General features: G+C 32.3%; 1 protein-coding gene across 3 annotated transcripts in view; it reads right to left on the reverse strand.

Annotated features, from left to right (window-relative positions):
• LOC144836867 (adenylate kinase isoenzyme 5-like) overlaps window positions 1-15,714 on the reverse strand; it is a 57,742-nt gene that overhangs the window by 12,073 nt on the left and 29,955 nt on the right. For 2 of the 3 annotated variants that reach the window (XM_078691773.1, XM_078691775.1), the window contains 9 exons: window positions 13,677-13,853; window positions 13,246-13,336; window positions 12,920-12,996; window positions 12,690-12,786; window positions 8,426-8,500; window positions 7,826-7,900; window positions 6,233-6,322; window positions 3,126-3,289; window positions 225-338 (listed from right to left, as the gene is read on the reverse strand). In XM_078691773.1, coding sequence (XP_078547899.1) covers window positions 225-338; window positions 3,126-3,289; window positions 6,233-6,322; window positions 7,826-7,900; window positions 8,426-8,500; window positions 12,690-12,786; window positions 12,920-12,996; window positions 13,246-13,336; window positions 13,677-13,853 — 960 coding nt within the window. The remainder of the gene's footprint in view (window positions 1-224; window positions 339-3,125; window positions 3,290-6,232; window positions 6,323-7,825; window positions 7,901-8,425; window positions 8,501-12,689; window positions 12,787-12,919; window positions 12,997-13,245; window positions 13,337-13,676; window positions 13,854-15,714) is intronic. The other variant, XM_078691774.1, reaches the window with a different exon arrangement.

The raw sequence follows: 15,714 nt of genomic DNA on the forward strand, positions 1-15,714 counted from the left end.
GCATGTAATACACTCAAACAGTGGAACCTTTCGCAGGTGCCAAACATGCACACAGAGACCAACCCCACTTTGAACTTTACATTACTCAGGCCAGAAAGGGGGTTAGAAATTCTGAAACGATACAGTTTAAAATTTAGACTGAAATAATGTTTTAAAATAAACATATTACATATATATGTCAAACGTACTTTAATCTTGGAAACCAAAATGAGATTCTACTGTACCTCTTTTTCAAAATCTATTCCTTGTTGAACCTCTCTAGGATAACCATCAATTAAGAATGCATTACTTGAAGTATTGGCTTCCATTGATTCTTTCAGAAGCTGAAGAACAGTTTCCTGGTGGAGGAGAAAAACCTTCACTGATAAAATTTAAAGCACAACTCACATATTGCATGAAAAAATCAAGTATCTTCAACGTAAAAAAACTGGCGATTTCAAATGTACGTACCGCAGGACTATAAATACATTGTCGTTTTCAGAAACGAATAAATAGACACGATGATTAATGTAGTCAACTAAAATTAGCACCCTGGGAATTAGGCCAACTTCCGAAGTAGAAACTTGTCTTAAAAATGAGTCCAAATTTTTTATTTGAACTCATTTAAACAAACCCAATTTGTGTTTTGTATACAACATTAGAGTTGAGGGATGGGGAAGAGGATGAGAAGAACAATTTTTAAATATATTCTTTATCCACTCAGTAACGAAATATTGTTTTATAGGCCTATCAATAATATACCACTAAATCCAGTAAAACATTTACGATTTAATACTTTTTAAAACTGTCCCTGTTATAGTCGATTGAAATAGTAAAGTACATAGTACGATACACCACTACAACATTTATATTTCTTATAATTATTAATTAATACAAACGTTGAGAAGCAACTGTCAGTAATAAAGTTTTTATTTGTATATTATGTTTTTATATATCCAGCAGTAGAGCCTACTCACAGTCACATTAATAAATGTTCTTTGTATATGTGTTTATATAAACAGTAACCACATTCACAGTAAGAAAATTTAGATTCAAATGGCGACCAAAAATGGTTAATACATACAGTATTTACAATATTGTCAAAGTATTGCAATACTATATCTCAGTCTTAAGTTTATTCTCCAAGGGCCCATAAATTTACCTACTTGTGTTAAACCAAGGGCTCATAAATTTACCTACAAACTGGGAGTCTGAGAGATTGGAATATTCCATTCATCGCAAATCAATACATTTGTATAAACGTATATTAATCTATCAAAATAGTATTTTTTTAAGAAAATCGGCCTGTCTTCAACATTATGATACTGTACTCGAGCTGTTCAACCGGTTTTCAGCTATTAAAAACAATTATCGTAGGAGGAGATAGGAAAATGTGAAGCATCCTTGTATTTTTGTGTGCAGGTATTTTTCAAGAGGACATGCATTGACAGTGTATACCACGATCGGAAAGCACCCCTATTTCGGGCAAATCGTTGAACCTAAATTCATTTTAATTGTCAATAACTAATTATCTAACTCAATTTAATTAGTAAACAGGGTTACATCAGGTGGTTAAAATCAGTACCGAGATTCTAACTAACTTTATATACCATCGTGTAAACATTCTAGAAATAACGCGCGATTTACCAAGTACAACATCATGATGTTGAAAGACAGACAAAAGTTACAAAAATGACTATTTTAATAGGTATAAAATATGTTAATCGGGTTGATTAATGATGAATGGAACATTCCAATCTCTCTTCCAAACTTATTCTCTTCCGTAAATCAGTGCATAAATACAGCATTTGGGTTTCTAGAATTTGTATTTGAAAGCATTGTATTTACATGGTATAAAAATATATAAAATTATAAAAAAACAAAATGGGCAGCAGACAAAAATCAAAACAAAATACAATATTATAGCAATAAAAACATATCACTTTGACGAATTAAAGGTGATCATTTTTATAATTTTACTGACATTTAATTTTAAAGAAACGATTGTAAAAAGTTGATGTACGCCATCCTATGACATGATGCATATACGCTTATATAGTGCTGAGTTGTACCTATTATGTGTCATACAATACTGTATATCCATATACAGTATACCATATGTGAAATTACGGACACACATCATGTTCTAATTTTTTGGTATCATGACATTATCAAAATAAACTTGGAGATGACAATTTCGAAAGATAATGAATTGAGCAAAACAATATCAGATTTGGAAAAAAGTTGGCACGTACTGTAGAAGCGCACTGCGTACTCTTTGAAATTTGTATAAATTTGACGAAAGAGATAAAAAAAAAAACTTTTTAACTTCAACTGGCCATATCATAACATCACAACAAATTAGACAGGCTTAGCGAATAGAGGCCTACTGTCCATAGTTTTAAAAGTTTGTTTGGCTTGTTGCACACCAAAATATACAGACACACATCATGTTCTAATTTGTTGGTATTATGACATTATCAAAATAAACTTGGAGATGACAATTTCGAAAGATAATGAATTGAGCAAAACAATATCAGATTTGGAAAAATTTGGCACGTAGAAGCGCACTGCATACTCTTTGAAATTTGTATAAATTTGATGAAAGAGATAAAAAAACTACTTTTTAACTTCAACAAATTAGACAGGCCTAGCTAATAGAGAGGCCTACTGTCTGTAGTTTTAAAAGTTTGTTTGGCTTGTTGCACACCAAAATATACAGTAGTTTTTTTTTAACCTCTCTTTCCTTAAAATTAAAAATACCCATGATTTCACAATGAGATGATATTCTGGGAATGTAGTAAAATGCATTTCAGTTCAATTATAGATACAAACTGTGAATACAGTCGGTAGCTCAGTTGAAGGCCATGTGTGAAAGATGAGGGCGTATCAATTTGATCTCTGTTACAGTAAGTTGCGGATAACAAATATTTAAACAAATATTCACATTTTGTACTAAGAAAAGACTCTTCTGAATTTGGGATTGGATTATGGGACTAAAGGCACAAAAAAAGAAACTGTCTAATTATAAATTAACAAATACTCTACCATCTGTTGTTAAACACCAAAATATATTCAATATTAAAAATGGTTATTAAAATATAAATCAATTCAGAATAACCATATTGAAAAAAAAGTGTACAAACCTGAGGAACAAGTTCACCCTTTTCCATAATTTCAGTCAATTGTTTTCCTCGTACTGAGCCAGAATTTACCTCTGCTCTTAAAAGATCACCAGTAGAAATATGCGTAAACCCATACTTTTCTATGATTTTTGTACATTGTGTTCCTTTTCCTGAACCAGGTCCTCCTACATTTAATTTAAACAAAATGTGTTTATATCTACACTTGACAAGCAGAAATCACAATTAATGTGCTGCACATTTTTTCCTAAATTAGAATATAATTAATTTTTTCCTAATTTTTGTAAGTAAAGTATTTATTTACTGGTACTATTAGGGAGGTTTCGCAATGCTACGAATACGAAAATTGATACGGCATACACACATATTCGTTTTCGTAAGCCATTAAAAATGGCAACGAAATATTGAGGCCGCCGTCCAAAATATGACTGTTAAATTTGAACGTGTTACTTGGCTGCCTAGGCCTAGCGTAACATAAAAGCGAGTGAGGACTTTAAAAACTGCTATTTATCAAAATTTACCTGGCATTTTAGTAAATTACTTTCAATAAATTTATAATTATATTATAATCATGAATCTTTCCTGATTCAATGCAAAATAGATCAAAACTAAACTCGTTTTGTAGTTAAAATATGACTAATGATATTCGTCAACATGAATACACTTTTTAAGATTATGAAATGGGGATCAAAAGTTTCACAAGTATGTGACGTTCCCATTTTAGTTATTGTATTTGTAGTGTTGCAAAACCTCCTTATTATAGTATTAAAATCAAAGAACAATTTTTTTTAAAATGTTTTAAGTAATAATATTATTTATATATTTATTTATTATAAATTATTATAAATATGATTTAATTCGTCACTATGATGAATTATAGGTTATATGCATTGATTTAAATAAAGATAATTGATTTTTAAAAGATATATTGATTGATTGATTTTCTCAGAATCTTTAATTATTTATTTAATGTATGATAGGATCTTGCTAACGCAAATACAATAGCCGGTATCACAATCCGATCAAAGATCCCTCTGCGTATAAACCACATTTGTTACATTAATAAAGACATAAGTTATTACTTTTTATCTAGATTTCATTATAAATCACGTGTATAATCTATACACTAAGGCCCTGGGTTGGCATTTATCAATATTTGCTTATATTTTTGCTTAAGCTGAAATATTTAAGAAGTGCTTAAGCAAATAACTTAAGCTTATTTATCAAACCGTCTTAGCAGAAAAATGGTCTTAGGTAATTTTACTTTGCACATGCGCAAAATTAAACTCTAGAGGGCAGCAAATTATGTCTTAAGACGAAAAATTCTTGCTTACGCATGCGTATTAGCTTTTTTCTCTTAGGGATGGCGGCGCTATAACATTTTATCTCCGTATTTTCACTCCCAACAAGAGAGGGCGCATTCTGGCTACTATTGTTTTTATTAATTGAAATAGAGAAAGAGCACAACAGTCGGAAATACATACGTTGTTCTCACAACATCTCTATCACTAGAGGGCTAGGCTGTTGAAAGTAAGGCATAAAACTTCCTTTATTGCAACTTTTAATTATCGACCAAATAAATGAATAGCAATTTGGGTAAAAAGGATGAATTTTAACACGATCACCCAGTATTGTTAGCAGAAACAGGGTACTAAAAAATAAAATTGAACAAACAATACGGATAATAAATAAAAATCTTATTTCGTTTTGTTTTTCTCGATCTCGGTACCTTGAATGCCATAGACACTAGCACAGACCACCGAGCCATACACAACTGACTATACTATGCAGTAACCACTTTGGTGCAGATAGATTATTACAAACCGCAATGAATTATATTTTTTTACTATGATGACATCTTTAAAAATTAAAAAAAATGATGCACTGTCAAACTATGTACTTTTAACTTTAATATATGAACATTGTAAGGAAGAAAGTTAGAAAATATCATAATTTGTTTGATTGTTGAAATAAATTTTTTTTAATTTAATATGCAATTAATGATGACTTAATCAACTTTTGTTTTCTTAATTTCATAATAAATCATACATGTGATACATACACTTCAAGAAAATGAAATGAAAAATAGGTGTTCCCGAGCATTCTGACTACCTATATTAATTTTAAAATTTAGCATATTTTCACCATTTTTTTCGAGCCTGTCACTTTTGACCTGCTCGTATAACACAATTTTGTGTTGAAAAGTGAATAAAATACGATATTATTAAAGAAAGGTTGCAAAACAGAAATCGGACAAAAAGAGTGCGCATTAACGTTCAACACGCAGTGCACATGCAAAAATCTGCGGATTCATGGCAATTTTTTAAACACTTAAAATTGCCTGAAACGTACTCGAATTTCATCGAAAATAAATTTTGAAAATTGTAAGCGTGTGTACGCATGCATTATATGCACTACACACGTAATTGTATTGCCATATGATGAAATATGACCTGAAATTTATGAGTACCAAATTTGGTTTCATTGTGATTCATGCTTGTGAAGACATGATTACAAACATGATTTCGTTTAAATCGCGCGTAGACCGCATAATTTTTGATTGCGCACCGTGAAAACATAACCACATCGATACCTGGCCATAAGGAATATACTGTGAAAAATTGACTTAGCTAGATGTAACTGATAAACTTAAACTTAAATCAAATACGTCTACACATCAATACAAACTATTGTACATGTGAGTGAGTGTGGCCGAGCGGTTAAGACAGTGGAACCGAAATCCATAGCCATAATATTGGCAAGGGTTCGAGGCTCACTCGCTCCATGGTTCTGGTGGTAGAACAAGTCTTCTCGGATAAGGACTATAAACCGTAGGTCCAGTGTACATCTGGCTCGTGTGCACTTTAAAGAACCTAGTACATCTTTCGAGACGAGTAGGGGGTTACCCCGGTGTACTAGTTCATTCATACACACACACTGTCGTGGACAGACAAATTGGCGCCGTAGTTGGCTGCCGATGTCACAATGGGACCCTTAGTGGAGCAGTAGCCTTCAACTATGAAGTTTGCTCCTTAAAATTGAAGAAGACATTGTATAGTATATATATAGATATCACATTATGTGTTAGTAACAGAATGTATTAAACATACCAATAACAAATATGACTTTAACATCCTTCAAAGCAGAGGCAGCTGATTTTTCTTCCGAGGAACCCTCTTTATTATCATTTTGCTGTTTGTCTACAATCAAATAAGTACATTAAAATGGATTAGACCAAGTTGAGCCGCCAGAAAAACGTTATTTTCTATGAAACGCCAAATGCGAATCTCTAGTGCTTGTTTCTTCCATTAGAATTGCTATTATATTAGGGATAATAGGGATAGGGATGTACAGTATATTCAAAAGTTTAATATCACAGTTTTATTATACAGATATTGCCTGCTTAGGGGTAATTGCGCTTCGGGAAACATATATTCCCAAGAGTAAAACATCATTCCGGAGGGGAAATCTTATATTTTACCGATATAAAAGGCGACATCTGTTATATTACAGTATACAACAACCAGTACAATATCTGCTGGGTCGGGTAGCTAGGCCTCCTTATGTAAATAAGCCTGCCTAGTTAGATGTTGCATTCACCTATACTAATACCTTGCGAAGAATAATATACAGATAATTACTAATTAATGATTCTCGGGCAATAACAAAAAAAATGAACATACAAATTTCAATCAATAATCCTACACTAATAATAATATTACTAGTAAGTCAAATTATAATTTGTCTTCTTCGAGTCGAATCATGGGATGTTCAGCGCACAGTGCGTACAAGTTACTGAGTCAATATCAAACTCCTCAAGGATTTGCTGGATTCTATATGTTTAATGACAGGGACTGTTAATATCGCTGTACTCGAGGACATATACAATAAGTGACTTCGATAACTCCAGAGGGCGCCATATTTACAAGGTCAATATATACATTATACACACATATATTAACATTGTAAAATTCAATAAAATATGATATTAAATGATTAGTAAATAAAAAATATTCACTTAATATGAGCGCTTAATTTCCCACTAATGTACTACATACACTGACTGTAATCACTTCACAAAATGTCGTAAAAGACGCACTAAGTGTTTCATAGAAATCAACGGCGATCATATTATTATACGCTGTTCACTATTTGCCATAATATTGAAATCACAACATAAAATGTACAATACAGTAGTGGATACATGATTTTTATTTAGGAGGGTGGGGTTAGTGCTTAAGCAATAATATACTGTACAAGACTTTATTCCACTTTTAATATCATTGCATTCTGATGTTACTGTGAGAACATTGTTAAAATGTGACATTTTAAAATGTCAACAATATCATACAATATTAAAGTTAAAATAGAATAATATAAAAATCCTAGGCGTTCTACATGATTACATAATAATATTAATAATAATGTACCTTTTGACAGTTTCTTGCCCATCTTACAGTTATATCCCATGCATACTACTCCCCAATATCAGCTACTCAATATTAAAACAATTTGTATCATAACTTCCTGGTTTTCACTTTCTTAACTTACCATTTCCACTAAAAATATCAGTATTTTGGTAATACCATAAACACAATAGACTCAACATTCCAGAATAAATTTTAATATGGAGTTTCTAACAAAGCTGAAAAATATGTTTAAAGAATCCATTATTTAAGAGGGTATATTGAAATTGTGTTTACCTTCTGTATCAGGCAGAGTTTTGTCATTTTCACCTGTATTACAAGCTTCTGTCTTCTCTATTATGTCTTCAACAACTAAAAAATACAAATTTTATTTAAATTCTTATTATACAGATAGTGCCTGCTTATAGAGGTGAAACATAGGATTTGACATCACCAAGGGAATAATATTTTGCTTGGGAGAATATATATTTCCCAAAGTGCAAGCTTCGAGAAATTAATTAAACGTGTATTTCACTAATAAATGCATTCAGAATTTATGAATTCCACTGAGGTTTAGTCCTCTATTATCATTGCTGTTTTGGTGCTCCATAGAAACAAAAATATGGAACATTGAATATGCGAAATTCGTGAACAGTGTGCGAGAAACATGTCTCTAAAATCATTAATTTAAGGATAAAATTATTTGTTATTTTTATGTGATTCTTCTTCATAAAAGTACTTATGAGGCATAATTCTAAGGTGTGGTATTTCTCAACTTACCATTTCCACTTATAATATCAATACAGTATTACCATAAACACAATAGAAGCACTACAAAGCTGAAAAATATGTTTAAAGAATCCATTATTTTAGAGGGTATATTGAAATTGTGTTTACCTTCTGTATCAGGCAGAGTTTTGTCATTTTCACCTGTATTACAAGCTTCTGCTTTCTCTAATATGTCTTCAACAACTAAAAAATACAAATTTTATTTAAATTCTTATTATACAGAAATTGCCTGCTTATAGAGGTTTAATATAGGATTTGACATCCCCGAGGGAATAATATTTTGCTCGGGAGAATATATATTTCCCAAAGCTCAAGCTTCGGGAAATATATATTCACAAAACCAAAATATCATTCCCGAGGGGATGTCAAATCTTATATTTTACCGATATAAAAGACGATATCTGTTATATAGCCAAAAACCAGTAGAATATCTGCTGGGTCATGTAGCGTATGGGTAATAACGAAGTACGAGGCACACGAGGCACACAAGGCATAATTCTAAGGTGTGGTATTCACACGATAAAGTTAGTTATCAAATTTGGAGTCAAAATGCAATCGAAGGAAACTAGCGCCAGGCTTAGTACATGGACAACAATAAATAAAAATCGTTCATAGCCTACTAAAACAAAAGTATTACCAATTATTATATCAAAAATTGATTAAATTATTTTCTACATAGGCCTCTAGGTTAGTGCTAAGCATATTAGCTAAAGTTTAATTTTAGGCCTATAATAGTATTACGATGTCGGACGTAACTTTTTTTCACACACGCTCCAGAATTCTCAATTTATTCTTTGTGGCATGTCAGTTGATCGGCATATCAGTTACCTTTTTATTCACCGTCAGTTAATGAACTTTCCCTGGCCATCGCTGTTCACTTTATTTGCAAAAGAGGTACATGTGTTGATTTTCTAGAGAATGGAATGTCAAAAATGTCTTTGGCACGCCGCTCAAAGAGAAGTATGTGACTTGCTGAAACCATGCGCAATAGGAGGCCAAATCGACGGATCGATTATTTTATTGATTTTTTTTATTTTAACCATATTTAATGAGGGTGATCCATCCAGCAGTTACTGATCATTTGGGACCCGCAGAACAGATACAATACACAAAAAACAACAAAAACAGAAAAGTGAAAGAAAAACAAAAACCAGAAAATAAAATTAATTACATAAGAATAAAAATCTGAATAATAAGAAAATTTGGAATATAGAAAATAACTGATGTTAAATTAAGCAAAAATATATAATATATATATATAAATATTTAGATCTAATATTTTACAATTTAATATCTGGAAAAGGATTACATAGTTTTGAGAAAAGTCATAAGTCTAGTTTTGAAAGAGGAAAAGGATAAGGAATTGGAGATAGATAGAGGAAGATCATTGTGGAAATGAGGGGCCTTGTAGCTGAAGGAGAGTTTGAAAATTTCAAGAGAGGGTTTAGGAATGTGAAGATTTCCTTTGGAGATTTGACGAGTAGTCATCCTCCCATTGACAATAATTTTAGTTAGAAGATAGCATAAGCCTTGAGGAGCAAGAAGATTTAGGGTTTTGAAAGTAAGACAACCAAGTTGGTAGTGGAGTCTTTTCTGAAGAGGGCTAGTCTAAAGTGATCAGAGAGGTGTGACAGAGGATGAAGTTTGAGAATAATGCGTAAAGCTCTGTTTTGGATTTTTTGTAGTTTACTAGAGAGGTTAGTATTGGAGTTAGTCCCCAGACTGAGCAGCAGTATTCAAAGCGGGAAAGAAATATAGCATTATAGAGGAGAAGACATGTCGACTGGTTGACAAATTTAGAGGTGCGTGCAAGAAGGAAGTTAGTTGGGTTGAGTTTTTTACATAAAGCAGAAGTGTGCGATTTCCATGCAAGAGTGTTATCAATTATAACTCCAAGGTGCTTGTAAGATGTGACTGAGCTGATAGGAGTATTTTCAATGTTGAGATTTATGCTATTAGTAGCCGTTTTAGTTTGTGTGAGGAACCAATTAACATAGATTTAGTTTTTTGAACATTAAGTAAAAGTTTGTTAGCATTGAGCCACAAAGAAAGGCGAGTAAGAGTCATATTTTGTTTTTGCTCGATGAGGGGTAAAGATGTGTTACTGTAATATATAATAGTGTTCACTGTGCTATGTTCGAGATGTTAAATTAATTGTAAAATGAACATGCTCGAAATGCCAATCAAGCATGCAGTCAGTCGGGAACAAAAATGGCGCATACTGATGCAAACTACAAACACAGACAACTTGGGCAGCAACAGTTTGGGCACTTTTGTAAAAGTAAACTTTTAATTTGACACAATGTGACTTGAATGAAATACAAAAACAATCGTAACAAACATAAAAATAAACTGTGATGAGTGTATACACAAATCTATTATAAAAATAGAAATAATTGATTATTAGGCCTATAATATAGTATAATAGCACGTTAAGATATGCCTCGCACTTTTTTGAAATTGTAAACTATATGCCTCGCACTTTTGGAAATGAGAAAATGATGCCTCGCCCAAATATTTCGTGTGCCTCGCGTTCATCGCACTTTGTCAACACTAGGTCTTGTAAATTAACAGTTAGTTAGCTAAAATGGAATATTCCTATCAATTTAAAGATATTACAAAACCATTTTATGTTTTAAAGTAATTATTAACAAATTAAACATAAACAAATTTTGTCCATTATTACATTACGTGTACAGCTCTTCAGGACCCTACCCGAGTCATTGTATTAGAACAATTAATTTAATTTATCATTAGCTCTCAAATTACTGGAGCTTATACTTATTGAAAGGCGTCGAGAACTTTGTAGCTTATTTGTTAAAAGCCTCTGTAGAGATTCTTCTAGAAATACATGCTTTTTTAAATCTTACAACCCTCCTTATACTAGGCATAGACACAGGTTTGTTGAAACTCAATGCGATACCAAACACCATTTTTGCAGTCCTGTTCCATATTTTATTAGAATTTTAAATGAATAATTTGTAATTTTGCCTTTAATGTAGTTTTACTGTTTGTTCACGGACAGATATTTACATAAGCAATCTTTCCACCACCCGTCAACGAAGAAATCAGTTTGTAAAACTCTCATCAAAAGAGCGCACACCATCAACACCATCTTCGACAAGATATACAACATGTCAACAAAGCATTGGAACTCAATGGTTACAACAGGAAGGACTTCAAATTATCGTCAACCAACAACAGCGATCCTGCAGAGTTCAGAAAGTCTGTATGTTTACCATATTTGAGACAGCTTTCTCATCGTATCCAGCGAGTACTACAAAACGTTGACATAAAAGTATTTCATAGTGCAGTCAACAAGCTGTCACAGTGTCTTCAAACACACAAGGACAAACCATCTAAACACAGCCAACCTGGTGTATACTGTATCCCATGTGAATGTGGAAAGGTATACATTGGGGAAACTGGATGTGACCTTCAAACCAGGCTCAAAGAACACAAGAGGAGAGCAAGACAAATCATCAATAGTTATGCATTCTCACAAACAACAACAACGAGTTAATTAGAAAGATGCTGAACTAATTGCTACCGTTCCTTCTTCCATTCCAATGCTCTCCTATAGCTAGTTTCAATCCCTCTCACTGTGTGAACTTGCTATTGTATCTGGCTTTCACACCAGTCCCACCCTTTTCCACTTATATTCCAAGTTTCCTGGACTTTCTGCATTCTCACTCATTGGAATACCTTGTATTATATATTTGCTTGAAAAAACTAAACTACTAAAGTACAATATAAAAAAGATGATATTTGAAACATATTGCTAGCTTATAAGATCATTAAAATTATTGTTACCTATTGCCTGCATATTATGCTTACACTATATTTTAGATTTAACGCCTAAGACGCATGACCCCTCCAATTGTGGACCAGTCCACTCCTCATCCAATCGGTGTACACACACTATACAGCCTAAATGGACACCGGGGATGTCCAGGACTGACTGACGGCTGCGGCTGGCTGCCAAAGTCAGCCGTAGACATCAGGAGCGAGATCTCTGAAATCTGACAGTGGTCCAAATTGGAGGGGTACACTGCATCATGGAGTTGTAATTATTTTTGCTTGATCTCACTTTATATTTTTTCTTTTTCTGTCTCAAAATATCATTTTTTTGTAATTGTATTGCGTCCGTCTAAATAAATGTTATTATTAAAATGTTCATTTGTCTACTAGTTTCTGTAACCAACCGACGTACGCTTGTAATAGTTTTCATGGCAATGTTAAAATCCTATACTACTACATATGCATGGCATTTTATTTACACACTTATGTGAAGATCATCAGAAAACCAATATCTAGTATTCTTTTAATGTACTGTATGAAGAATTTTTCTAATAATAAAAAAAATGCTTACCGGTACCCTGTATTTCAGAACCTACTTCTTGCTTTTTTTCCTCTTCTTCTATCCCAGTATTCATTAATTCAGTAGCAAAGTCAGTGAGATCTTCTTTCTAAAAAAGGAAAAAACAAAAACCTTCATAATTTATTTGAAATTTGAAACCTAATTTGAAACTTCTAATAGATGTGAAAACAAAATTAATCTTTAATTTGAATATTTAATACAATTTATATATTTTCAATTACCTCTTCAGTAACTTCTACATTCTTACTTTGAATTGGTGGGAGAGGTGGTGACTGTGTGCTCAGTCTCAGATCATCAACTAATTTCAAGAAAAAAAAACAAGATTGTATTACATAGCCTCTTTAAATATGACAATGTGACTGATTGTAATGGCATCATTTGACTACCGCTACAAAGATCTAAAACATTATGGCCAAATCGGTCATATATGTGGCAATGTCAGGAGAAACCCTGAAATTTGAGCTATAAACCATGTGAATTATTGATCAACATTATCTCTCTTATTCCTAACGCATTTAATTCCAAAAATGTTTAATATTAATATTACCATTTGCTGGTGCTTTTGTTGAATAGAACCAGTTGTCAAGCATTCGTGCAATATCCATAAAAATTGCATCCTCATCTCTATCTGCATCAACCTAAAAAGTAATAAACAAGAGTATTCACAATGCTTCTTTATTTAAAAGGTAGCACCATATTTATTGAGTAATCATCCATAAAAAATATATGACATTCAGTAAGGTGTTTCCTTATAGTCTTTTTTCTATTAAATATATTTACAAAAAAAACAAATGAATGAAATAAACACTGTGTAGAATAGTATAATAACAAATTAGTTTAAAAAATATTCATATCCATTAGACTGCCCAGATTTGAGCATAGGTCCTTGGAAACTATATTTTAAGTTTTGGAGTTTACCATATATTTACGGTTGACTTGGAATACTTGTAAAGAAAAATGGCAAACAAAAATCATAACCTTTTTAAGATCCTTCGGAAAATGTTGAAGAATAGAAGATATGTTATCTGAAAAGATTCTAATCTTAGATTCAAAGATCTCCTTCTGTGTATCGTCACCGTGACTGTTTATTGCCTTTCGGTCTGTCAATGTGTTATCCTTGCATTCAAGATACAACAAATGAGATGCTCTTCCAAACTAAAAAATAAATATAATGTGGATATTGAAATTTTCTAAATATCCTCTTGTATGTATGTACAATAATTGAGATCAGAATCTAAAAAAATTACATTAAAGATGTATTGTCCCCCTAAAAAAAAAAAATTTTTTTTTAAATGTTGTTGTTGAAAATGCCATTTTAATGTCACATAATAATTCACTATGAACAAAAACTAGATCAAAAAAATGTGTTTACCTAAAAAACTGTAATTTAAAGAAAAAAATAGTCAAATTGGCTGGGTTTTTGGTTGAATTTAACCATTTATTTTGTCATTTTATAAGTGAAAACCTTATTTTCTTCCGTTTTTTTTTCCACGAAAGTGATTAACTTGATTATAAAACTACAAAATAAACTATTCAAAGTCTGATTTAATTAATCTTCATTTTTCATTTTTTTGGGGGACAACATCTTTAAAATGTCCTTATTAATGTAAGATTGATTGATTTGATTACTGCTTCTCCGCTGAAAAGTCTGCTGACATTTCCGCTTGGGCTGCTCCATATATCTCTTTTACCAGTTTCTTCCAATCAGATCTTTCATTGGCTAGTTCTTTAAGTTGTTTGATGTCTTTCTTAGTTTTCAATTGTCCGGGATACTTGATGTTTGTGTTCTGCTTATAAAGGGTGAGTAGGTCGTTGCTGAGAGTTATTGGTAGGGTGGTTCTCAGTCTTCCTCGAAATTTTATATTGGTGGTGACGTTGCTGAAATAATAGCTTATTGCTGTGTTGGCTGGTGTACATGGGTCTTGTCTAAGTATGTGAACCAATAGTCTCCATCTTGCGTCGACTATTTCTAACGAAATTGGTTTTGTTCCTTTACTTTTAACTAATGAGTTGTACAGTTTGATGCGTATTTCTAATTTGATTTTATCTTTTCGAAGCCACATCAAGTTTAGTTAGGTCACTGCTACACGCGCTAGTTGTTTTCTTCTAATTATGTCTTGTCTGTCCCCAAGGAGTGATCCTACTTTTTTCGTGTTTCTCCATTGTTCTTGTATGTCTTCTTTTTCTCGTCTTACGATAGTGTGTTCTGTTTTTTCTTCATTTACATTTAAGTTGAAAGTTGATAGATGGCGTTCTAATTCGTTTACATTATGCTTGCTGTTCATTATTAAAATATTCTTTAAGTTTTATTTTGAAGGTTGCATTATTTTGTATTGATTTGAGTGAATTGGGGAGCCTGTTCCAGTCACGGATACCTAAGAAATAAAAAGTCGTATCATTAACGCCAGCAGCCTTAGGAGTGACAAAATTAAATGTTGTACCCCTGGTGAAATGGTTGTGATGATCAGAAATTAACAAAAAGTTATCCTTAAGGAAAGAAGGCGTATTAAAGTTATAACGAATTTTGTGAACATAATTTAATCTTAAAAACTTATTTTTGAGGCTGACATTAAGAAACCCAAGATCGGAAAGCTCTTTGGCACCTATGTGAGACCTCGGACCAACATTTAAAATGAAACGTGCCATCTTGTTTTGGGCAGTTTGTAATTTATGTTTAAGATTCTTATTGACACCGCCGTACCATGCCGAGGCAGAATAGTCAAATGTACATTGTATTAAAGCAGTGCTTAATAGTTTACGACATTTTTTATTCAAGCACGAACTTTGCCTATGTAAAAACTTCAACTTTGACTTAACTTTACTGATAACACTAGTTGCAATAATATCACATGATACATATTGGTCTAAATCAATACCCAAATATTTAACTTGCTTAGTACTTTTGATTCTACGGCCCATTAATTCTACAGAAAACTCTTTTACTTTGTTAAGCTTCGCTCTGCTACCAAAGATAATACTTTCGGTTTTGCCAACATGTAAAGATAATTTGTTTTCA

This window comes from Antedon bifida, chromosome 3, assembly GCF_963402885.1.
Source record: "Antedon bifida chromosome 3, ecAntBifi1.1, whole genome shotgun sequence".
Lineage (NCBI taxonomy): Eukaryota > Metazoa > Echinodermata > Crinoidea > Comatulida > Antedonidae > Antedon > Antedon bifida.